Source organism: Fukomys damarensis, unplaced genomic scaffold, assembly GCF_012274545.1.
Source record: "Fukomys damarensis isolate Sample0158 unplaced genomic scaffold, DMR_v1.0_HiC HiC_scaffold_33, whole genome shotgun sequence".
In the NCBI taxonomy this organism is placed as follows: Eukaryota; Metazoa; Chordata; class Mammalia; order Rodentia; family Bathyergidae; genus Fukomys; species Fukomys damarensis.
Window position 1 is genome coordinate 48872900 of NW_022900945.1, and position 22192 is coordinate 48895091.

The window sequence follows — 22192 nt, forward strand, 5'->3', positions numbered from 1 at the left end:
CTTGGTAGCCACCGCTAAGTGACACAAATCTCTCACATCAGATACGATGGAATCCATAGAGTCCTCTTTCCTTCTGCTCTTCGGGTCCCACTTTCACAAGAAGGGACTTTGCAGTAATCACTACTTCTAGCTGAGCAATGCAGTCTTGCAGGCACGTGGGCCATTGTGTCTCCCAAGGCTGCATTTTAACAGCGAGACTCTTGATTCCCGTCAGCTCTGTGACATCTGTTTTCCCTCCTGTACATGCTTCCCCACTGGGGCGGGCATCCCCAAAGCCTCTATTTTACCTCCTGGCTTACTACTGAGCAATCTCTCCCAACCAAACCCTATTATGCTTTCATTCAGCCCCTGGGATCTCTTTGTGTGAGACTCACACACACTAAACATTGGTCCTTCTGCAGGGACTGGGAAGCACAGACGTGCCCCTCACAACCCAGAGCCAGATCGGAGGGTCTCCTGGCAATGTGTCTCTAAGAACAACTAGGTCAAATCAGTGTCTTACTGAAGGAACAATTTCAGATTTCAATCAAAAGTGCCATTACTCTTGCAACCTCAGCTTCTTCATAGATTCACTCTGTATTCTGTTCTGAGTGGTGTCCAAAACCAGTGTCCAGCTGCTTTTTTTCCTGGATTTGCCCTTTTGGAGATGAGATTTTTCTCATATCAGAGTTCCTGGTTTTTAATTTCTCTGCTACTCACCAATCTGTTTTGCAACTGATAACAATTATTGTCTCATTATGTATACCTGGTGCTATAGGAAAAAAATCTGAGTAGATACCTGAGTAGATACAAACCCAGGCTTCTCAGAACTTACATTCAAGGAGAGTGCAGATGCCAGCAAAGCAGAATGAAAGACAAAGCATAATCTCACACAGAGGGGATCTCTGCTTCCCCTAGACAGGGAGGTGTTACTGTCTCCACCTGTGAGATGTCTCCCAGGGGCAACTGAGCATTGTGTACCAGGCTAGACTTCATTAAAGGTGAACACATACTGATTCTTATCCAAAACCAGATTGAGCTATGTAATTTTTAAGAAATAGAGAAGTGGAACAACTTGGAAAGAAATACAATTTCTCTCTTAATACAGAGAAAATGCCTACAAGGAAAATCTGCCAGAGTCTCTGTTCCAAAAGGAATCTGCTATTCTTCCACATATCAACTCACAGACACCCCACCACCACCACACACACATACACTCAAACACACACACAATCACACATGACACATACATCTTTACACATTCACCCAAACACGGCCTCCTGGTGAAGACTTCTAATGAGGAGCACAGTAGTAGGTCAACAAGTACAGTCCGGAGGGTGGAAACCTCATCCTGAAGTGTGCGCCTAACACTTCCTGAGGAAGCAAGACAGCGAGGTACTGTGGAGTGCCTCTGTGCACAATTCCACCCATTTGGGGGGCTGAGGTAGGAGGATCACCACTTAAAGGCCAGCCTGGGCAACTTAGCAAAACCTTGTTTCAAAATAAAAGAATGGTTATGGGAGTAGCTCAGTGGCAGAACATTTGCATAGCATAGGCAAGGCCCCGGGTTCATTCTCCAGCACTGCAGAAGAAAAAAAAATAATGAAAAGGAGCAGAAAGATAATGAGGAAGAGGAAGAGGGGGAGAAGCAGAAGTAAAAGCAGAGAGAACTGTGACAGGATCAGATGATGGTAACACCACAGGGCTGATGGCATGGGTTCATGGGTTCCTCCTGATGTCCTACGTAGTCCAATACACAGTATTTATTATCTTCATCTGAGCTCAGGACAAATTCTAAGAAAGACACCAAAGCCTAGCACATCAGAGCTCAAAATACTGATTTTGCTGCTGATTATCTGGAGACAGTGGCACAGGAATGGGGCTGAATGAGCTGAACAGAATTCCCCTGAAAGAGACTGACTTCCCTAAACCGCAGGCCTCCTCTGCTGGACTCACCATCCTCAGAAGCACAGTCTGGGATGAGCGCTCTCCGCAGGTCCTCAGGGAGCTCCTACGGGCAGCAATCACGTTAGTCTCTGGTTGCAAAAACAGGAAGGAGATAGGAATAGGGCTGGAAGCCAGGAGCCCTCTTCCTTGGCAATCTCTTTACAAGAAAAGATGAAGAATGGCAGCTAGTACCCTAAGCCACAGCTCCTTGAAGAACTCTTCTTTGCGCTTCTGAGGTCATGCAGTTGTTGGCCACATTCTGATGGCATGGAGCATGAGAGACTCATAGGTCCAGAACGACTCCCATGAGGCATCGGACAGCGTGCAGTGGACAGGTGCCGTCCCCTTTCTTTCCTCTCACATGGCTCCCATCCCAAGCCTCTGGATCATGCTGGTACCGATTGAGATCAATAAACCTGAACGTGTTTTGGTTTGAGGTCTGGCAAACTTTGTCACTCCAAAGTATTCCACAAATGTTTTTTGTTCTACAAAGCCAAGAAACACTGGCCCGGCACACACACACACACACACACACACACACACACACACACACACACACACACCAGGTTTTAAGCCCATGTGTTTTTTAAAGGACGTGGAATCTGTATGTTTGGGGTACACTTACATGCACCTCATCAAGCCATACTGCCCCTGCATGAGTCATTTGACGTCTAAAATTCTTTGGGAGGAGCCTAGATTTATTAGCGTTCTGTTTGCACAAGACAGGTAAAAGAGGAGGTGCTGAGTGGAAGGTGGCAAACTGGATCCTGATGCTGGCACAGAACCACCAATTCCCAGAAGATTTACAAATAATTTCCTATTCTTCACCCATCAACCTTTCCCATCTGCAAAATGGCACTAAGCATTCTCACCCTCAACAGATGCTGCAGGCAACGGGTGAGAATTAAATCGCTAGCTATTTAGTGGTTATCAGGTAATTGTGACAATATTAAAAAGAAAAAAAAACAGAAGGTTCACACTTGCCCTAACAAAGATTATTTTAATCTAGCTTCCTGGGGTGCAGGAAGAGAAAAATGGCTCCAGCTTTTAACCACTCGTGCTTGCTTCATTATAAGTCACGCGGCTTGGGTGTCCTTGTATCGTGATTTCACCCGCTAGAGAAGTTCAGCACAGCTCTCTGTTCTCTACTGGGGAATCCTTGTTTCTGGAGGTTCCAGAGGAGACGGTGAAGTCACAGGTAACAGTCTACAAAGATAGGCTAAGAAGATACAGTTTACTATTTGGAAGAGAAACCGTGCTGGTTGCCTCAAGCAGCACTTTATGAGTAGATGAAAAGTTTGCAGAGGAAGGATTCTGCTCTCAGTATCTGCGGAAGATAAAATGTTAAGTGTAAACTGCTAGCATGATAGACCTCAGCCTTTAAAGTAGGGCAGACTCCAGTTTAACACCTGCTCCAACTCTGCTGTGTGATGGTAGGAAAATTAGTCACTGTCTCTGTGCCTCAGTTTCCTCATTTGTAAAACAGCTTATTTTGAAAATTAGAGGGAGCACAGATGAAGGGTCCAGAGAGAAAGAAATGTTCATTCATAATCAACCAATGGAAAAGCTAACATCACTTAAAGTAGTCTGTAGGGTATTTTTCATTTTTAATTGGCACAATATTGTATATATTTATGTGGCATAGTATGATAATGTAAAATACGTATACTATGTATAACGATCAGATTGAGGGTATTAACATTTTCGTCTCCTTAAACACATATCATTTCTTTGAACTGAGAAGCTTTAAATTCCTCTCTTCTGGTTCCTTGTGAAATACACAACGAAGTGTAATGAACTACAGTCACCCTGTGGTGCTGATGTCCAACGTTAGAATTCAGTTCTCCATGTCATTATATTCTAGCATCTCTTACCCAGCCTTCCTCTATCCCTCCTCTCCCTACCGTCTCCAGGCACTATTTTAATCTTCCCTTCGGTAAAATCTATTTTGTTTAGCTTCCACGTGAGTGAAGGTATGCAGCATTTGTCTAGGTCTGGCCTATCTCAGTTAACAAAGTGTTCTCGGGATTTCATTTTTTATGTAGCCCCAAGGTTCTGATGAGACACAATGAAGAATGTCCATGCTGTCAGAAAAAATAAAAAGTACTGAAGTGGGCTAACAAGGAACCACAGTTCGGATTTCCTAGAGTCCTTACAGAGAAGATGGCAGGATGTCCAAGGAACTGTCCATGCTGAGCAGTCAGATACTGACCACCCTCGAGGGCTAGAGGGAGCATCAAGGTTCCTTTTAGCCGGTGGGGAGACAGAGGACCTCAGCACTTCAGCTAAGGCAGCACCATAACTTCCTGGCCAGAGGCAAATTCTTTGAGGTGTCGTGGCCTCATTGTCGAGGAGAAAGTGTGGCGTCAGTGCCCAGAACCTAGGTCTAATGCTGGTCAGCACGTCCTCTCGTCCACATCTCTGCATATCCATCTGGGGCTGCTCAGATGCATCCGTGAGCAAGGACCATGGCGTGCAGCACGGGGACTCCTTGGTGTTGTACAAACAGACCTCTCCTGGCTGTCTTTCCGCTTGCTGTTTCCCCCACTTGGAATCAGGCACACACTTGGCCGCTTTCCTTACGTCATTCAGAGTGTCGTGTCAGCACACCACTGGCTGCCCTGAAGACGTGGCTCCCATTCCTGCTCTACCTCCTAACCTGTTTATTCTTCTTGTACTGATCAATAATATAGATTTCTTGATAACCACGCAATGCAAACTAGAAATGCTCAAAGTACCAGGAGGTGCTTTCTAAGGACAGGGCGCCTGTTAACAGGAAATCACCAAGTGGGGAATCAAAACCAACCTTAGACAAAGAGGCCAAATACTTTGTGTTTAAAAGGGGCTCTAGTGAAAGAAAAAAAAGAAAACAATATTCTAAGTGCTGAAAAGAAAATAAATAAATACTGGATGTTACTGGAGCTACGAAAGGAATGAAAAAGAAATAGTTGGGTAACTACTGTCAGTAGGTTTGGGCCTTGGACATAGATGGTTGTGTTATAGAGCAGGGATTCTTGACTCTGAGATGGAGCTTTGGGAAAATATGAAGGAAGCTTTCAGTTTATCCCCAGAAAAATGTGTACCTGCTACACAGCATCGTTTTACGTATGTCTAGGAGCTCACAGACCCCTGGAATCTGTCCGTGAACTCCACACTAAAGTTCTTGCATACCCTGGCCACACACGGCCCACAGATCATGAATACCTTGCTCCAAAGAATTGCCATTAGGCAGGTATAAAGGTTTCTTTATTTATCACTAGCAACGTCTTCAGTAAGCTCAGAGCTTAGAACCTTGAAAACGAGCCAACAGGAAAGACCTCTGACCTAGAAACTGAACCTAACCTGATGGGAAGGAAGAGGACAGCCCATATAAAATGGCTAAACATTGAAATTCTTCATTGGCTAAACACTGAAAACAAAGGCCTGGCTCAGTGTGGGTGCATGCTTATAATCCCAGCTATTTGGGAGGCTGAGGCAAGAGGATCACCAACTTCAGAAACTTAGCATGTTCTTGACTCAAAATAAAATTTCTGAAAGGCTGTGGATATAAATCAATGGTAGAATACTTGCCCAGCCTACACAGGTGTTGGGTTCAAGTCTCGGTACTGAAAAAACTTTAAGAAAAAAAGGATAACGTTCTTATTTTACACAAAGATTCATGGGACAGGAAAGCATTTGGTTAGGAATCTGTGTGCTTGTGTTCTGGTGTGCTCTGTCACTAACCAACTTCACCTAGAACGCATCACTAAGTGTTATTATCAGAAAACTGGAAGTTTAAGTAAATTTTACTTTACTCAAAAGGTACAACTTTAAGAATTTTGAGGCAAAGATGTTATAGAAATCAATGTATTTTGAATCTACAGTATAGTAAATGTTTGGTAAGGAAGTGATTTTGTTAATCATTTTTAAAGGAAATGATCAGCATGACTGATTTTTAACATAAATGTTATAATATATTCATATGCCATTTGTTGGCATGGGCACATTCAAAGAAATGCTTCAGGGGCCGGGGATTTAGCTCAGTCGTTCTGCCGCCTACCTTGCAAGCACAAGGTCCCGAGTTCGATCCCCGGTACCAAAAACAAACAAATGCTTCAGCTGAGCAATTTAGTCATTGTAGACGTTAGAGGCCATCCTTACACAGAGGAGCTAGTACGGCCCACTGCACACCTGCATAGCGGAACACACATCAGACACACTGCAGTCTGTCCACCGTGACTCCACAGTGCAGCCCATGGCTTGTAAGACACAGCATACTACATAAAATGGTTCTACACATAAGGTTTTGGTTTACCCAGAAGCTCTTCCTAAGAGAATACTAGAGACGGCTCCTGACAATCTGTCATCCTGATGTAAAGGAATGCCTGTAAGTTATGAAAGACACCTGACCATGAGAGAAAAGTTGTTACAAAGCCTGCGCACTGTATGAGACGTATGCGTTCCATTTGATGATTTGGCATTGTCTACATAAGGCAAAACACTCTCACTGAATAATAGCCTTCGATATATCTGGCCTCCCTGGACCTTTCAGTTCTCCCGTAATTATACCCCACGGATCACAAACTGAAGATGAGATGGAAAGAATTCAGATAGAAGAAAGAAGAGTTATGAACCAGAAAAGGAATACACCCTCCAAGGCCATCGACAGCAGGAGTGAATGATCCCAAAACATCCGTGATTTGTCAGTGTTGCCTTAGGTAATAAGCACATCATACCCATAGTGGAAATGTGAGAAAGAAGGAAAAATCGGAGACAATTTTTTTTTTATAAATAGGGAGAAAGGTGTGGAAAGGAGGGAAGGAGAATGAAGAAGAAACAAGAACCAAGGCCTATCATGCACAGGTACACGTTCCCAATGATGAATGTGATCATAATGCATACCTGAAATGCAACAATAAACAATGAATCAAAAAAGAAAAGTGGCGTTCTAGAAACTCTCCCTACTAAAGCAGAAATACACGTACATATTTTGGAACTACTTCCTAGGAGTAAAGTGATTAGTGTCATTTATAAATTTTAGCTCACAAAGGTAATAATTTTCTGAAAATTTTTATTTGCCCACAACTCGTTGCTTCTGAGTATCACTCAACAGATGAGACAGCAAGTTGACATCACTGCTGTCGCCACCTATAAGAAAAAATAGCGACCTTTGACAACAATAAATGAACGTATAATTTGTTTGCAGTGACTGAATCACCAAGTATGACAGGGGTGGGGTTCTGGAGGGAGCTAATGTGGGGATTTAGGATGTGTTAACAGTTAATTTGGAAGATGCACTTTTGGGAAGGCAGCTTTTCGATCAAGAGTCTTGTTTCTCTCTGTGTGAATCAACACAGTGACAGGGCACGCAAGCTTTATCAGGAAATCAGGATCCAAAAGCCACCACTAGGGTGTAGAGAAAGAGTAATGTCACATGAAAAAAAATCAGTTAAGTCTCTTCCCCAGTTAGTCTTTCTTACCTGTTTCTCCCAGAATCTCTGAAGCCTTTCGCAAAAGGGTTTCGGTCAATTTTTAATCTGGTGATCTGGAAAAAAAAAAAAAAAAAAAAAAAAAAATATATATATATATATATATAAATTGCTTTTATATGAGCTGATTTCTTTCTGTGTGACTCCTAGAAGATTAATACCAATCGCTCTGTTAATAACGTCTATTGTTTTCGTTTCGTTTCCTTTGTAGTTTGAGATGTAAACTGAAGCTTGATGTGGGAAGTAAGGCTGGAACACAGATGTGGGACTTCCCTTCTGCTCACCTTCCTTGTCCCAGGGGGGTATAAATCACTTTCCTAGATGGACACTGAAATGGAAAACTGGGCAGTGGTCAGGTCCGAGCTGAGCGGATGGCGAACGAGTGACTCAATAATGCGCGAACGGATTCGATCAAGTCAGTCAGGTGGAACCAGACCACGAGACAGTCTGCCTCAGCCTGAAACACCCAAAACTTAACTGCGTTTTCCTGTTTCACCTAAGCTGTTTCACTTAAGCTTTCTTACCAACAGAAATTGTTCTGTTAATGACCTGAAGTGTTTATTAAAAAAAAAAAAAAAAAAAAAAACACAAAGGGTGGCTAGACTTTTTTACCCAAAGGAAAAAAATGTACACATGTGAGACTGAGCAGGGGAGGATACAGCACGTCTCATCCAGTCTCCAAGGCTCACCAACCAATCAGAAGAAACACCGAGGCAGCTTCTCAGGCTGACCATGCCTGGCGAACCGCTCGTATCACCCAGGTACAACAGGTCCTTAGGGGAATCTGCTTTAACCTCCTCCCCTCAGTACTTCAGTTCCCCTGCACAGCGCCCTGTCTTATCCCAGAAACCCAGGCTACCCTCACGCCTCTGCCCTAGAACGAGCCTGACCAACACATTCCACATGCACCCCAGCGTTTCCGCTTTCAGTCTTGAGCATGGGATTGATACCTCGTGTCTGAACCAGATGTTACGGAGGCATGAGGTGCAAGCAACAGAAACTCAAGGATGGCCACTAAGAAGGTGAGCAAAGAAAAGGAAAAGACACTCTTGGTGCAAGATAACTGTAAAAATGAGGGAATCTCATGATTGAAGATTATCTTCACATTTCTGATAGCTGTAGAACGGATCACTAAGACAACGAAAGTTGTTCTCTAGGCTTCAAATATGTCTCAGTCCCTCTCTCATCTCACTCTGTCAGAATGGAATTTCCCAAAGCCACAGCCTTTAAAGGTCTTTAAAATGCAATGTGAGATTTTGACAAACAGGCTCTGACTTGAAAGAACCACACTGGCTTCAAGGTTGTTTTTCTCCTGAAACATTCCTTGCCTCTAGAATGGTACACTAATAATGTAGCACTAATAATGTAGCAAAAGCAGTTTTACATCTGTTTTATAGACCAGAGCAGGAGCCTGAAGGTTTGGCTTTTCTAAAGTCCAGTGTCTGCCATGTGAATACTGTATTGAATTTAAAGAGTGTCCCTGCTTTTCTGTGTTTGACTTAAAATCAGTTCTTTCTTCCTCCATAATCCACAGCAATAAACCACACACCATATTTTCTTTTCAAGTTGGGGTTATAATATTTTATTTTCTCTTTCAAGTTGGCTTATCCTGTCCCGCTCATTTATGATAGAGGTTTCTGATATATGATTTGCTGCCGTGTTTTGGGGGACTTCACAGGACCCTGTAAATATAACGACACTCAAGTTCATGGGCCTGGGCGAAATGGTTGGAAACCTAATTCCCTCAGCTCATGGGAGCCCAGACTGAGAGGTCTGCATGGAAATTTAATAGACAAATGTCATCAAATGTGAGGGAAAATAACACACCTACACTTGTTTCAAGACTTTTAATGTGAGATTTAGAGAGCCTTATGAAGAATGTGGCTGTGCGTGTGTTTATCAAGTATCGTTTGTGTGCTAATATATACAGGATCAGTATGTGGTTGTACGTGTGTGTAAATGAGTGTCATTCCTTTCCCCTAGAAGCTTAAAATCAAGAAGAAAAAAGCAGGCACTACACTAATCGTGACGAGCTAAAACAGAAGGCAAGAAGGTTTATAACAAAGCCGAAGTGCCCTGAGAACTTGAGGAAGGTACACTTACTCCAATTTGATGGGCTCTGAGATATCACATTAGAGGTAGTAGGTGAGCCAGCCTTGAAGAATGTGTCAAACAAGAGCGAAAGAAGGCACTTCGTAAGAAAGGCAGTATTGGAGCTAAAGCATCAAAGTAACAAGGGATAGCACAGAAATACTAGGGAGTCCAATTTGACCGGAGTGTAGGCTAAGGGAAGAAGTAAGCAGTGAGAAGGGAAGCTAGAGAGTCTGGATTCAGGTTGCATCGGGGAAAGGGTTTACTGCTTTGTTCAGGCATTTAGATTACTCAAAAGACAGAAGAGAGCAATTTTAGTGATAAAACAAAAAATATCGTCCCAGTTCACTCTTGTGCTGTAAACTTTGGGTGTGTGTACAAAAACAAAAGGAATTAGAAACAGTATTTTGGAGAAATAAACTAATACATTTCTAACTTCAGTGGTCCCCATATCGAGAGGCAGCCTGATTGCCTGAGATCTGGTGTCTCCCACGGGACAGAAAGGGATGCGAATGATACAGGGGCCATGCCGTCCTGTGGATGTGAAAGAAGATGAATGATCCTTGAGTAGAGAAGGAAGTTGAAAGCCCTCCCCTTTCCATGCCCGAATGCAGCGTGGCAAAAGAGAAGACCAAAAACTAGGAAACCAAGCGATTAGACTGCATGTGCCTTAGCTCTCCCATTCAAACTGAAACGCAGGCGATGCGGGCAGCGAGGTGATCTCCGTGAATACACGAGGCAGCTGACCCTGACACAGGCGGGGGCTGAAACGGAAGCAGATGGACTTCAACCGTGTCAGGAGCCAAACAGAAGACCTAGATGAGACCCAAGAAGAGGTGAAGTCCGTGAGAAAGACCCTCAAGGCCCTGACTGAGGGAAGAAAACAAAGTTCGCTCTCAGCAGTGTCTAACCAGGAGGGTTTCTCAGCACCGGGGACCCAAGGACAGGCCACACAAGACACCTCACAGCAGAGACCAGCAGGGCCAGAAAAGAGTACGGGGACCTCTAAGCAATCAACATGACGATACAGAATTCTCTCACCTGCACCCCTGCACATGCAGCACAGAAGGAAAAGCCATGTGGTATAGCAGGCAAGGGGCAAAAAACAAAACCAAACACGCGTAATAGATCATATTACATAAAGGAAACTGAAAAGGTATGTTTCCCCCTCTTTTACCTCAATACAAAGGCCAAGGGGTTCTCAGGAAAACCAGTTAAAGAAAACCATACACAGAGAGGGAGGGCGGGAGGGAGGGAAAGAGAGAGAAGGGCTGCAGTGAGTGCTTTGCCCAATTTTTAAACTTATTACAGTAAAAAGCACGTTGCCATTTACTCTCCTCACAATACTTGCCCTGGTTTCAAACACACATCCAATCACTCTTGCTACTTTCTGAAGAGCTCTGGAAGTCCTTTCTCGTGAGTGTCGTTTGTTACACTCTGATGGTCCCCTCCACGTCCTAAATCAATTCAAAACATTTACTTTTCATGGTCATTTTGACTTTGGGGAAGAGCCAAAAGCCTTGTGGTGCCAAATCCAGTGAATAAGGTGGATAAGGACATAGTGTAATGTTTTTATGGGCCTAAATTTCCATTGAATGCTACCCAGCACTGACATTCACCATATTTTTTATCACACCTCATAAAGACGTTCGTAAAAGAGGACTTCCAGAACTGTTTCAGAAAGTGGCAAAAATGACACTGTATTTTTGATCACCACAGAGAGAATGTTTGAGCAGTTGATTTTCAAACTTATTCCTCAATTATGTTTACCAGTAAGAGCAAAATATCTCCACCTTCCTGACCTTAGACGAGTTCACTATCATCTATTCTAAACTATTCCAAATGGCCTTAGAACTGATGTTTCTTCTGCTCTCTACTTTAACTTCCTCTCTACACAGCAGCCTAGGTAGTCGCTGTTAACACATATCTGTATCGTGACATTCTCTTCAGTGGCAGAAATCCAACCAAGCCCCTGCAGGGCCAGCACACCCTGACTCTGGCCCACTCTCCAAACCCACCACACTCCTCTGCCCCGGTCCTCAGGCTCCAGCCAAACGGGGCTGCTCTCGGGGCTGGAGTGTGCCAGGCTATTCCCACTAATTCCATTGCTACACTACTTTTCAAAAGCTGCCTCTTCTCAAGTCTCAGTCTAAATGTCACGTCCCAAGAGACAACTTTCCTACTCTTTACAACAAAATAGAATATCACTTCCAGTCCCTTTAATGTACTCTGTTTAATTCCGTCTTTGCTCTTAACTGGTAATCATACATTTATATATTTTTTTTTCTGTTTTCCCCCCTGGACTACAAGCAGAAACCATATCTATTTTATATTTCAATTCATTAAGCAGGAGCTATCATGATGTGGTATTGGCTTTTGATAGGTTCAATCAATGAATACAGGAACAAATGACTATGTGGGAACCAGAGATCACCAAAGCCAAGACAAGATTTAGAGATTCCAGATAAAAACCTCTCTTGATTCTATTACAGGTATTACAGACAAAAAATCTTAAATGACCTTCTGATCAGAACCAGGCCTTCTGGTAGCCTCTGGTACACTTAAAGCTCTTCTGTAGCACTCAGTGTAAATGCGGTCCCATGATAACGAGAAGACATGGAAAATACACCTGTCATGAGAGCATTTTTCTTCACTGATTTTATTTCCATAACTTTAACTGTGACTTGTTTTTTCTGAGTTATTGAAGATTGGTCCAAAAAAAAAAAAGAAAGAAAGAAAGAAAGAAAGAAAGAAAGAAAGAAAGAAAGAAAGAGGTTTCTGACCTGCCACCATTAATTCTAATCATCGCTGACTTTTTTGCCTGGTAACATAGAGGCAGTTAGTAAATGAAGTATACTTCTCAAAGCACCGTACAGACATAAATAGTAGAGGTTCCAAAGGAAATGAAACTTAAATAACCCAAATATGATTTTACAGGCCCAAAAAGAGAAGGCTGAAAGGGCCTTCTCTTATTAATACTCTCTGAGTTATTCTTATATTCTTGACAAGTTTCTCATCAGGGAAAAAATATGAAGCAAAAAACTTTCGCTTGTATGAAAAAAATAATCCTGTACTTATTTGATTGGAATGTTAGAGCAAAATTAGCTCAATAGTGTAGGGTATAATGAGTGGTTCAGAAGTCTTATTGGATTTGCTTCAGGTACCTGGCTGTGGTTTCATACTTCCTATCTGGTTCATGTAGCCAATTCTCATCAAGAAATGACTTTGTTGCCTGGGGAAAACAGAGCTCTGTCTCTCTGAAATCTAGTTTCATGTTGGAAAAAAAATCAATGTTCATCAGTCTTTTTCCCTTAAATAAGACAAAGACTTTGCAATGGAAATTTCCTGCTAATTCAATGAGCACATATTGGCATCAGCTTCTTCCAAGAAAAAAAAAAAAAACATAAATAATTGAGTCACCTTTATTCCCACTGTACCAACGTACTCTCCACGATGAGATTCTGGGCATGGTGTACCTTTCACTTTCCACAGACCTGCCAATTTGGCATTCCAAGAACAAATAATAGTAATAATCACTTCAGTATGCTAGCAGCCCTGGGAGTCTATAGGTCAGGCTCCAAGGGTAGGAGAAAGGAATGGAAAAAGGGTGGGGAAAAGCATGAAATGCTCCATGAAAATAAAAACACTCTTTTCACACTTCATATCCAAAGAAGCAGAACTAGAGATGTATAAAGAAAGCGGTAATAGAGATGTGTCAGCCAATCATTCGTTCAGGTATGCAGCCATCTGCAAAGCATATCTCCAGTGCCATATCCTATAGGGCAGACAGAAATATCTTAGAATTATAGAGATGGAAATACACTTCATCTTAACTCATGGCCTTATGGTTTGGATCTGAAATGTACCCCAAAGGCTATGAGTTGAGGGAATGGTCTGCAACTGATGGTGCTATTGGGTGGTGGTGAAAGCTGTAGGAGTGGGGGCTGTCTTGAAGAAAGTAGGTTATTGGGGGCATGCACTTGAAGGGTATATTTTCCTCTCTCTCTCTCTCTATCTCTCTCTCTCTCTCTCTCTCTCTCTCTCTCTCTCTCTCTCTCTCTCTCTCTCTCTGCTTCCTGGCCACTATGAGGTAAGCAACTTTTCTCCACAACATGGTGAGTTATAATGTTTTGCCTCACCACGCATCCAGAAACAACAGAGCCAAGTGACCATGAACTGAAACCTCTGAAGCCATGGGTCAAAACAAGCCCCTGATCCTCTTTAGCAGCTTAGCTACGTTTGGCAACGCTGATGGAAAGAGGATTAACACACACATGGTTTCCGGGCTTCAAAATTATTAAAGTATTAAGGCCAATTCTAATCCTTCCCCCTTTCCTTTGAGGGAATCAACATTTATGTCCGAATTTTTTGAAGAAGAGAGCACTGTTCTACTCTACTGACATTGTCAGGAAAGTAAGTGATACTTTATGCCAAAAATAGAAATAGAAATACAGAAAAATGTACATGAATTAAATTGAATATTTACATCTATAAAATATTGTCCTTATTTTTCTCTTTTTGGGAGAACAATAAAGTAAATTCTCCACAGATTGGCACTGAGGAAGGTCAAAGTGTCAATTTACACATGAAAGTAATAGGTAGAATGTTTCGTTAAAGACAATATAATCCATCGGCTACAGAGTTGGGTCTAGAGCTCATCTCTAAACTCAACCATATCACACTGCTTTTTGAGACAGCACAAGAGTTCATCTCAAAATGCACAAAATAATTAAAGGAAGACTGGGCATACACAAAGCAATGCTCTAATGTGATAAAGCCCCTGTGAGAGGTACAGTGTACTAGCAGTTCTGAGGAGTGGAAAAAGTCAAGAAGGTTTAGGGGATAGTGTTTTCACCAAACTTGAACAGTAGAAATTATCCACACAAAGAAGGAAAGGAAAGACCCTACTGGAAAAGAAAACTGCATGTAAAAGCAAGGCAGCTATGAAATTTAACGATGGAAAACTAACCTGATGGCTGTACTCTTGTAGATGCATGATGGCAACAAAGGAAAAAGGGCCTACAGGTAGGTGGTCATTAGTCACAATGGGCATTAAAGGAAAGTTCGAGATCCCGGACTTTGCTGTCCAGGCACTGAGGAGTATTGACAACTTTGTCATTGTTCTTAATGATACTGAGGATTTAACCCAAGGGACTCTATCACTGAGTTCTACCTGTTCTTTTTTACATTTTTTTTTTTAATTTGGAGACACAGTCCCTATAATTTGCCAGAGCTTGTCTTGAATTTGTAATCCTGCTGCCTTAGCCTTTCAAGTAGCTGGAATTACAGATGTGCACCACCATGCCCATCTCATTGACAGATTTCACAGATCAGTGATGCAGCTAGCACTATGCTTCAAAATTTATCTTGTGTGGGATGACTCGTGAGACATTCAGCCTGCAGTCCAGGTGACCTGACTGGAAGCTCGCTTTTAGAGCCCAAGGCTAGAGGAAGGCCGGGACAAGGGCAAAACCAATGACTGTGGCTCACGAGTTCAACAGGCTTGTGTTTTAATTAAAGACTACTTTTAAAGGAAATGTTGTTACTTGTGTGTGTTGACACTATTATTTATTTTATATGCTGCCTGATATAATGTCTGTTCTCTAAATGTGGCCCACCCAAGCTAAGCACATTCAACCACAGGCTGCACTTTGGATATGCCTAGTCTAGATGTGTGAAGAGTCATCTGTCCAGCTTGGGAGAAAAAGAGAAAATAATCAGGATAAAGGCTCTAACATCAGAGAGGGTCAGGAAGAGTAAAAAACCAACAGAAGGTTCTACCTCTCACGTTAGACTTGATAAAACTATATTGGTCTAGATTTTTTTTTAAATGTTCACAGACATGAATAGTTTAATAATTCAATATTTGAAAGCCACATGCTGATTACCTTAGTTTAATGACAATATATTCCTTCAAAACCTCATTTAAAATCATGCAGAGTAAAAGAAGGATTGCTTAGAATTTCAGAGCTATCAAGGACCTTGAAGAGTATAGATTAACCTCTCATTTCCTAGAAGCAGAAATGGAAGTCTAGAAGTATGTAATAGCTTTTTCAGAGTGACATAAACAGCCACTGGAAGATTTAGCACTCAAGTGCAGGTTTCCAAATGTACAGTCCCTTGTCTGTGAAACAGGACACTGCTTTTCCTTAGGAAGAAGAGTGGGTACATTTCATTTCAGTTCCCTTCCTTCTCCTCTGTCATGTTTCTGAGAGCACTGAGCACCAACCACCACCCTTTTCCTTCTATTCTCCCACAGAGGGCTACTATTTCCTTAAAAAGAAATACATAAAGTAAAGAATCTTGTCATAAAGTATTAACTATTCTCATAGACTGCGAAGGGGAATAAAAACGCAGCAATGGTGAAATACAGATGACAAAAGAACATCTTCTGCTCTCTGGCTTTTTGGGAACAAATCTCAGAAGTACTATTATATAGCAGCTCTGACCCATAGAATGCAGCCTTCAAGATATCTGGGCAAAAGACTCGAGGTTATTTTGTTTTATTCAGGAACACTTATTATATTGAATCACATTCACACAGCCAATGGGAATTCAAAACAATCATCTTAGCCAAGGGTGGGGGGTCTTAAACACACAAAACCATTATTTTGATCTAAAAATGGATGAATTGAGTATGAATGTTCTACTTTGAACATCAGCGCATCATGAATTCATCATAGTAACATAAAAACAGAGACCAAAGTAGGTAGCTATTGATTATTATCCATTTAAGGGCCAACACAGCTCCTCCAATTCCCAAAAATCCATTTTCTTTTAAGGAACAACTGATTCTTTAAGCTTCTCTCCATACCCAGCTCTTCTTTATGCCTCTGTAGGCCCAGCTACGGAGCCAACGCAGACTGACTACTGTTAACCAGGTACCCCTTTGTGTCCGTGAATTTACTCACGTTCCCTCCTCCCACTGCCTCATAACTATGTAAGGCAGGCACATTGAAAAACTGGGTGACACAATCTGAAAACAGTTAAGAAACATGTGATTGTTCAATGGCAAGGTCAGAAGTCAAACCAAGTAGGCCTGGCATGGCATCCTGCCCTCATCCCAGCCCAGAAATCGACAAAATATTTACCTGAGTGGAATATACTCCGGTGCTAGAGCACTGTATGAGAAAGTGGATGGAAGGAAAGGGTCTCAGGTGCCCATGGCTGATCCTTTTCCACGGTCACCATGTAGCTTCCAACTTTCAGCTTGGGTTACAGTACGGCTTTCCTGGCCTCTAGAGCCGACCTCCATGTGGTGATCCTATGTCCACTCTTCAACATTCTATCTACTTCTACAAATTAAGTCTGAAATTTGGAATATGTTTCACAGTGCCATGCCTTCATGAGAAACTAATAGTAGTTGGAGAAGTCTTGGGGAAAGTCCAACCCATTATTCAAAGAGCTTAGACTCTTACTCCCCCTCTTCTGAACCACTGCCAACCCATTTCTAGTTTTTCCAAAGGCATGTCTATATTGCTGATAGAGCTTGTATTAGAGCTTGAAAAGAATCATAATTATTTAAGTTTTTCACATGGTCTTTAGTGGCCTCTGCATTTTTACCATCTAAGGAGTTTGAGATGGTTTAATGGCTTTTAAATAGCATCCAAAGCAAACTAAATCTCTCTCCCTGCTTTAGATCAGATGCAGCATTCATAAGGAAAATGAAATTGAGAATACTTTAGAGATGATATAGTACTTAACATTTAATGGACTAAGGCTTTGTTGTATACCAAATCCCTCTCACTGTAAGGAACACGTAAGGAATGTTATCTAGACACACCCTGCAAGAAATGCTCTTTCTCTATGAGACAAAGATTACATAACTCAGCTTCACCTGCCCAGCACCCAAGAAATACTCAATAAATAATTAGTAAATAAATGTTTTCCTCAATTGTTTAAAGCACAAAACAGAGTGTCCAATCCAAAAGCGATTATGAAAACTAGTACAAGCTTATTTTGCTTCAAACGGGCCCCCAATAAAAGCATGATGATACTTAAGCAAGACAAACAATGAAAAGGTTCTATGTTTCATAAAAGAACTCAATGCACGATCCTTTTTATTAGATAATTTGTTAAAATACATAATACAATTTAAAATGGGTTTCGGGAGCTAGGGTTGTGGCTCAAGGATAGAGCATTGTGTAACATGCAGCAAGGCCTTAGGTTTTAACTCCAGCGTGCCAAAAGGGGGTTGGGGGGGTAACGTGCATCTTTTAGGGAATTCCATAAAAGAGATCACTTGTAAACCCATCTAGCCACCCTCCTCACAAAAATAACAAAATGGGGAGGGAAGGAGATGTTAAAGGCTGGGGAGGAGAATGGAGAAAAATAAGATTAAAGTTTACTTTGTACAGGTACCAATTCCCTACATGAATGTGACAAATATGTAACAATAAAAAAGTTTTAAAAAGAAAAGCAAAAACAAAAAAGAACAACATTTAGAATGACCAAAAATAGCTCCAGATACAGTTTGTGGGCTCTTCTCCACTCATCTTGCACTTGTCTAGCTAGGTCCTATGTGCGTCAAACACCAGAAAGAGTATTAGCTCTCGCAGAAAAACTTCCTCATTTCCCAAACCAAGGATTCCCCTGTTTACATGTTTGCCATTGATTTATCACTATGTATTTATGTGTCTTTTACTCAGAACTGCTTTTGTTAAGGAAAAGAACCCTCTTGTCTCTTTAATGAGCTCTGCTTCTTTAAGATTAGAACACAGTCATTTCTCAATAAATATCTGTAGAACAAATGAGCATATGACATAAGAATAAACTTACAGATCTTAGAGTGTGGCTGGTGATCACATGAAGGTAAATTTAGTCTGAAAGTGTAAGTGGAAGTGGTGAGTCTTAAATATATATATAGTTTGAGGGCTTGATGACTTTGGGGTAGCCTGGTGGAGGGATACACAGAGAACTTCAGATGAGAGGGAAGGCATGAATCAAACCTCAGTACTTGCATGGACTTCCAAATGATGACAATCAGTTGGTGGTATGTGGCAGAGATCATGATCACAGGTACAAGTACAGAGAAACATGAAAATAACTTTTAGGAGGTTTTGTCCTCTTAATCAAGAATCTTGCCTCTGATCTAAATGTAGACTTTGCCAGCTGTCACTGAGCATTACCATATTGTCATCACCAAGGCCCTCTGTGTACTGCAAGACTAGTGTCTCTCATTCTGATATTTCAGTGTCATACAGAAGGACTAAGTATATTTTACCAAAAGCAAGATAATCTCCTTTAAAAAGCAGATGCAACAGAGGACTCTCAGGAGCAGGCTCTTACCTGCTGGTTCTGATAGGCTGTGACTGTGGTAAACACAGTCTCGGGAAAGTTGAATGTTTTCACCCCATCCCCCACAGGGACAGGCTTGGTGGGGGAAAGGTCACTGCTGAAGTCCTTGCGGATCACATGGACTCGAGGCTGGTATTTGTGCATAGAGTGCAGAATGATCTGAAAGGAGAAGAAGAAATATGCTAGGATTGACTTCAAGGTCCTTACACGTTTTTGAGTTCTCATGCAAAACAGACCTCAAGAACAGAGTACTGTAGAAAGAGCAGAGACTGACAGTGGGATGTGCAGGAAACTAGAAGTCAGCATATTCTCCCCTTAGAGAGAGAATTAAGTTAGAGGATTACACTGTATGGAAATATATAGTAGGGTATCTTTGTAATGAATGAAGAAATACAGTTGTCTTAATTTGAAAAGTACTGAAAGATTGTTCCAGCACAGAGGACAACACCCACCAGAAAAGTCTCGGAATTTCTACCCTATGCATAGTTAGTTGTTCATTCCAACTTTAAATTGTTAGCATGGCGTCTTTAAATTCTGCACACTATTATTGGCTCTTGTTTTTTAATTTATGAACATTGTTTTATGTCATGTGAGTGTGACTGGCATGCAGGTGCTTTCAATTCCTCTGAAAACTGTCATTCCCTTGAAGCAAGGAGCTGTGGTTTTAGCTTCTTCGATCATTCCTTAGTGCACAGTATGGAGCCTGGCATTGAGTGAAAATTCAGTACATGTTTTATTGCCAGAGATAAATCAATAACATCAGTTCTTCCAATTATTCCTGCAAAGCCTTGAGACTTCATCTTCTCTTATAAATTTATAAATTTCTTAACAAACCAGCCAACATGTCATTCTCCTTTCCCTTAGTTTGTTGTCATGTGAGTTATTTGTCTGAATGTTGAGACTTCTTTTGCCATTGTTTAACTTGCTTGTGTTTCTTTCTTGCCTTCCTGACTGGACTATAAGTCCTTGCGGTGAAAAGACTTGGCTTGATAAACACAAGCTGATAGGCAGCAGATGTTTGCTAAATGTTATATCTGTAAGAGCTGAAATTTAATTTTTATGTTTATGTACTTGAAGTGATTTAACGTGGCATGGAGATTTTAATTTTTACCCGCTTGAAAGAGCCTAGGGTTAGTCAGCTCTAAAGGAAAAAGGGAAAGAGAGAGGAAGGTGGATGGGAGATTGTTTAACTCACGTGTCCTTGATCATCCAGTTCATTGTTAGTTAGCTTGAGTTTGTCAAAACTGACCACCTGTCTCATCCAGGTATCTCCAGAAGCGAGAGAATCCGGGTGTATATAAACCCTTGGAGGCACAGGGGAATCGGCATTGCCAGCCACCATCCACTTAGAGCTGTGATACACATACCTGGAAGAGGGAGAGTAGAGGATTCAGAAATAGTTGCAGAGGGAAATCCAGAGGTCCAGGAAACGAGCGGAGACAGAGAGGACGAGAACGGAGAAGTAATGGGAGAAGCAACGGACATAGTGAACACCGGCGAAAAAAACAGGCAGATAACGAGGGGAAATGAAACAGAGGTGAACACGGACAATGGGATGGGGGGGAGGGCGGGAAAGCCCTGTGTTAATGATCAAAGCTACGGCTCTCCCGGGGGAAACATTCTCACAGTCCTTTTCCTTTCTTCTGCCCCTCCCGGCCATGCACCCCTGTGTGCACACAGGCGGGCTGAACCCACGTGTCTAGCTAAGGCAAAGGTATTTTACTGCAACCTTTCACCTTTCAAATGCAAACCATATAATCTTTTGGCCACTCGTTCAGGATTTTGTTCCTTATTAAAAACATCTTCCATATTGTCCTATAAAATGCAGCCATGTGCGGAGACCCTCCAAGCCCCTCTCTTGTTAACCGTTTCCTTGCTGCCAGTCTGAACTCAGGCAACTCTGTGAGAACCGAAGGCCCCTGACTCGGAGGAACCATTCCCAGAACACAGCTAACCTCTCAGCTAGCCCTTCCTCTGATGAACTTAGTTTTGAAATGCATTGTTTTCCTTCTTTTCCCATGATACCACTGGGCATCAGGTGTTTCCTCTAGCACAGGAAGTCAGTCTTCCAGACGTCACCAACTCTTCCATGCTACTGAAGAGTCATCTTTCCTGCTTTGAGTTCCGAAGGACCACAGAGGACCTGGATCCTGGCAAACGGAGGCACTCGGTCCCAATGAAGTTTCATGGATTCAGGGTCAAATTCTCAGACTTTACATGTTGCAAAACTGCTCCACTGTTTACTGATTTGACTGAGCTCTCAAGAGATCAAAATAAACCACAACTTTTTTTTATGAACCCCATCGAAGCCATTCAAGAGACCTGGAGACTACCCTGACTTTTAATGACTTTGAAAGAAAATTATTTGGAAAACTTCTTCCTGTCCATAGCAAAGCAACATTTCTCTCTAAAGAGTTATTCTTCTTGAGGGCTTACCTAATTCTCTATACATCAGGTGTATGATAGGGTATATTGTGCTGGCCTGCTTTTTCCCTTCTCCAGAATAATTCATCCCAACTCATTTAGTATTTCATAAACTGAACTGTAAAAAATATTAATCACTTTCAATGTTAACTCAGCTAATTTTTGGTTCAAGATCTATTTAACTTTTGCTTCCCTGGAGGACATTACAAAATGCCAGTCCAGCCAGTGTCACAGGGAGGATGCAAGACCAAACTGTTATTGAACCCTGATCTCCTACCTCTAGTTACTACATCCTGCCTGGTACTATGCCACAGTCCATTGGCACAGCATTTCTTTGTTCCCTGTGTTGGGTGCATTGTTAAAATACTTCACTCAGTGAGTTTAAAGAACTGTCTTGAGAGACAAGTGATGCCCACAGCCCCACATCCCAGAGTCACTCTTACCTGTATCTTTTATTGTCCACAGGCACAATGTCCATTGCTATGTAGTACTGCTGGTGTGGATCCAGGCCAGTGATTTTCACTCTCATAGCAGGAAACATCCTCCTGCAGGAACAGAGCGGTAATGAAGCAGGAGAGACATAGTGGCAGTAAAATCTCCAAGAGTGTCTTGTTATTAGCTCTGCCAAGGATATCAAAGTCTAATGTCCTCCGATTCTTAAAGTGGGCTGATGTTTTATCTTCACTTTATAAATTATCTCCATAAAGTGTAGAGGAGACTGACATTGCTCAAGTAGCATTTCTTCTTAAATTAAATTGATCCATTTAATGATTCATACACTTGAGGCACTCATGCCACACCCTGCCTGATATTTTACGTTAATTTTAATGCAACATATATATGTGTGTGTATCTAACATACATCATCTGTTAGCTATAGTATTCTTAAAGATAGATACAATAAATACTCCTACTACCCAAGGGAATTATCAGTTTATTATAGGAGTTCATAAAATATCTTGGCTGGTTGAGTTTCTTTGAAAATGA

The 22192-nt window shown here is 41.8% G+C and overlaps 1 protein-coding gene across 2 annotated transcripts in view; it reads right to left on the reverse strand.

Moving 5' to 3' along the window:
- Positions 1-22192, reverse strand: part of Tbx15 (T-box transcription factor 15) — a 110727-nt gene that overhangs the window by 23995 nt on the left and 64540 nt on the right. For both annotated transcript variants that reach the window (XM_010643532.2, XM_033758387.1), the window contains exons 3-6: positions 21650-21751; positions 19978-20149; positions 18774-18941; positions 7386-7450 (exon numbers count right to left, since the gene is read on the reverse strand). In XM_010643532.2, the coding sequence (XP_010641834.1) occupies positions 7386-7450; positions 18774-18941; positions 19978-20149; positions 21650-21751 (507 nt within the window). The remainder of the gene's footprint in view (positions 1-7385; positions 7451-18773; positions 18942-19977; positions 20150-21649; positions 21752-22192) is intronic.